The sequence below is a fragment of the Rhinopithecus bieti genome, unplaced genomic scaffold, assembly GCF_001698545.2.
Source record: "Rhinopithecus bieti isolate Rb0 unplaced genomic scaffold, ASM169854v2 scaffold_77035, whole genome shotgun sequence".
Classification (NCBI taxonomy): Eukaryota; Metazoa; Chordata; class Mammalia; order Primates; family Cercopithecidae; genus Rhinopithecus; species Rhinopithecus bieti.
This window is the reverse complement of record NW_016828233.1, coordinates 53,369-57,360: the sequence shown is the minus strand read 5'-3', so window position 1 is coordinate 57,360 and position 3,992 is coordinate 53,369. Positions and strand designations below refer to the sequence as shown.

Here is a 3,992-nt window from a genome sequence, read left to right as displayed (position 1 = left end):
CTGGGCTCTTTTTATCCTTCTGTCCCCTTGGCCCCAAGCTACTTCTTATATTTTAGAAGCATCAAAAGTAGACCACAAAAACGGCAGCTTCAGGAAAGGGGAAAAATATTGGTGGGAAAGAGGTAGGGGGTTATTTCAATTTATTCTTAGATATATTTTGTTCAAATATATCTTCCGTAAGAAATTATAAATTAGCCAGGTGTGGTGGTGGGCACCTGTAGTCCCAGCTACTTGGGAGGCTGAGGCAGGAGAATGGCGTGAACCCAGGAGGTGGAGCTTGCAGTGAGCCAAGATAGCGCCACTGCACTCCAGCCTGGGCAACAGTGTGAGACTCTGTCTCAAAAAAAAAAAAAAAAAAGAAAGAAATTATAACGTTGGGGGGCCTGAATGATACTGGTTAACTGAACCAAACAGAAAGGCATACTTCTAATAGACAAACTACTAGAATTCTACAGAATAATTTTTTTTTGGATCAGAGTTATATTTGCTTTAAAAGTATTCTTATTAAGGCATTTGCTTTTCCTATAGCATCTCAAAAAACAGTCTATCATACCTACTACAGATGTAGTATTTCAAAGGTATCTACTTTCAAAAGTTCATGATCTGAATTTTAGAGTTACACACATGATTACCTGTAATCTGTTAAGTAAATGGTGGATAAGCTGGGACACTTTGCTGACAAGATGATTCTGGTTAAGAGGTACCAGTCGGTAAGCCTGGACAAGAAGAGCACTAATGTCCTACCAAAAAAAAAAACAAAAAACAAAAAACAAAGAAGAGGTAAAATACTTATTAGTCAAGTGAAGATCCTCAAAACACAGCCAAATGGGAAAGCCAAAGTAAATATTCACATTCAAAATGGGGAAAGAAAATGTGAGGCAAGAAGGAAAAAAATGAAGTGACAGCACAAAAATAGGATGTGCTAAAAAAGAAGCAAAAAGTCAGGCACAATGGCTCACACCTAATCCCAGTTCTTTGGTAGGTCAAAGCGGGAGGACTGCTTGAGCCCAGGAGTCCAAGACCAGCTTGGGCAACATAGTGAGACTCCATCTCTACAGAAAAAGCTTTTAAAAAAACAAGTATCTGGAAATGGTGGTGTGTAGTCCTAGCTTCTTGGGAGGCTGAGGTGGGAGGACAGCTTGAGCCCAGGAGTTCAAGGTCACAGTGACCTATGATCTTGCTGCTGCGCTCCAGTCTGGATGACAGAGTGAGACCTTGTCTCTTAAAAAAAAAAGAAAAAAGAAAAAAAAAAGGAAAAGAACATGGTTTTGGTCAGGCTGAAGACTCTGCTCTCTAAATATGTAGAGACAATATAATTAAACAACCAAAGAAAGGCTTCTAGGGTATAAAAGCACAAACTGAAAGTTAAAAATACCAAAAGGTAAGTGAACCAGATTTTCAATGTCATTGGGAAAAATCAGACCTAACACTTCTATGAATTTTATGCATAATTAGGGAATTCTTAAAAAAAAGAAGAGGGACCTATTTGCAAGTCACACTCTTCATTCATCCATCCATGTTTATAGAATGACAAGGTTCCGAGCACCCACAATATGCCATAGTGTGCTAAGCGGTCCTTGGGCTCCGAAGGTAAAAACAAACATGTTCCCGAACCTCAAAGAGCTCACAAACTAGTGACAGAAAGAAATACAACAAATAATTAAAACAAGGTGAATTAAGTGCTGAAAGAATAAAGTACAAATTCTGTCCAGAAACAGTAATTAGGGAGGCCTTGTGGAGGTGATTGTAAAGCAAAACCTGGAATGATTTCAAGGATGAGGAGAAATTTGCCAGGCAGGGCATCAAAAAACACTGCAAGCAGAGTGGTCAGAGTATGCAAAAACCTGGAGGTGTGAAACACCAGTAGGTGCCTGAAGAACAGCAAGTTTTAAATGACTGCACACAGGAACAAAAGGAGTAACAGGAGAGAATGGAAAGGCACGAAGTTTTGTTGCAAAAGTATCACATTATACAAATACAGCAAACGTCCCCGACTACTGCCTTAATCTCACTCTGCTTCCTAATGACATACACTATTATTCTGTTGTCAATTCTTTCAGACCTTTTTACTTTGCATATATAAACACACATATTTTAAAATCCCTCCTCCAGCTTCATACTGATCTCATTCTGTATGAATTGTTCTGCAACTTGCTTCAACCATTTACCGATACGTATTGAAGACTTTTCCAAAGCAGATTTTATATTTTATGATCAAATTTTTTTCCTCCTAAAGAAAAGATCATTCTGGCATCAGAGGAATGACTGGCTTGGAGAGGAGCTAGACAGGAGGTAGGAGATCAGTTAGAGGAGACCAGTGGAACAGTCCAGGCTAAGACGCCTTGCCTGAGGTCCAAGGCACTCGCTATGGGAACAGACAGGAGGGGATGAACTGAGAAATATATATGAGACACATTCTGAAATATCTGAATTGGACAGGATCTGGGATGAAGGAGGGAAGAAACAGTGTGTCTTGTGTGACTTGGTGGACGGTGCATGTGTGTTGGAAGGTGGGATGGGTTGCGGACGGGAATGTGTGTTTGGAGCTAATGAATTTCATCTTTAGGAACTGTCTAGCTTGAAATGCCTGTGCAAGCAGGCAACTTGCACCACTTCCCTCTTTCCTACGTAGGACCAGAAGGCCATGGTGTCAACAGTTCAGAGAATTCATTAATTTAAGGCCTTATGTGTGTAAGATTACTCAAAAAGACGGCAGAGGGGAGGAGCCAGTGTGCAGGAGCACAAAACGTAGGGGCTTTGTGGCAGAGTTTTGTATACTGTATTTTTATGAGATTCAGTATTTTCATCAGCAAAAAAAGACCTAATACTACTCAAGTTCTAAGATTCCCACGTGGTCCGTGTACCATGTGAGCAATAAACAGTACTAATGCATTCTGTCAACAAAGTGTTCTGGGTGCATAGCGAGGGAGTGAAGGAGGGTGCGGACAGACGGAAAGGTGGTATCAGAGAGGAAACCCCAGGCATTATCAGAGCAGGAGTCGTCAAGTTGGGTTTTGAATGAGTCGAGCGTGCCAAGCACTGCAGGGTCTTCCAAACGGAGAAGAATGTGCCAAGGTAGGAGGGGGCACGCCAGCCTGAAACTAAATCATCACGCGCGAGAGTGGGAACAGCAGGGAAAGGCAGGCGGAGGCCACCAGCTGGGTTCCCGGAGGGGTGGGGCCGGTGCCAGCAGGCGCCGCACCAGCTCTCTCCCGGGCGCGCCGCCTACCTCCGGAGCCACGCCACTGCCCTCGCTGTAGTTCTCGGAGATGAGCTGATCGAAGAGCAGGTGGATCTCGGTGCGGGCGAAGCTGCTGTCATCCGGGCGAAGGGCGCAGAGCCTGGCAGACAAGCGGCGAAACGCATTGCCTCGCTTAGGGATTGCTTCCGGCGGTGCCTCCCGCGGCTGCCCCGAAGGCAAGGAGCAGGCAACTTGCACAGCAGCCATCTTTTCTATGGGGGGGGGGGAGGGTTGCGGTCAGAGGGAAATACTTCCGGGGCGTCCTCCCGCTCCGCGCGCTCGTTCCGGAAGTACTTTTTCTAGACCGGACTGGGACTCAGAGGGGTTTCCGTGACTGCGGGACCCCTCCCACTAGTACCCTACAAATGCTTGTCGGAAATTGGCTTGGAGGCCGGGCGCGGTGGCTCACGCCTGTAATCCCAGCACTTTGGGAGGCCGAGGCGGGCGGATCACGAGGTCAGGAGATCGAGACCGTCCTAGCTAACACGTTGAAACCCCGTCTCTACTAAAAATGCAAAAAAAAATTAGCCAGGCGGGGTGGCGGGCGCCTGTAGTCCCAGCTGCTCGGGAGGCTGAGGGAGGCGGAGCCAATATCGCGCCGCTGCACTCCAGCCTGGGCGACAGAGCGAGACTCCGTCTCAAAAGAGAGAGAGACGCCGGGCGCGGTGGCTCAAGCCTGTAATCCCAGCACTTTGGGAGGCGGAGACGGGCGGATCACGAGGTCAGGAGATCGAGACCATCCTGACTAACA

At 46.1% G+C, this 3,992-nt stretch overlaps 1 protein-coding gene across 1 annotated transcript; it reads right to left on the bottom strand.

Moving 5' to 3' along the window:
- Positions 1 to 374: 374 nt before the first annotated feature.
- LOC108523661 (HEAT repeat-containing protein 6-like) lies at positions 375 to 3,470 on the bottom strand. Its single transcript, XM_017864382.1, has 2 exons — positions 3,230 to 3,470; positions 375 to 740 (listed from the first exon to the last, which is right to left on the bottom strand). The coding sequence occupies exons 1-2, from the start codon at positions 3,446 to 3,448 to the stop codon at positions 597 to 599; spliced, it is 363 nt and encodes a 120-aa protein (XP_017719871.1). The 5' UTR covers positions 3,449 to 3,470; the 3' UTR covers positions 375 to 596.
- Positions 3,471 to 3,992: the final 522 nt, after the last annotated feature.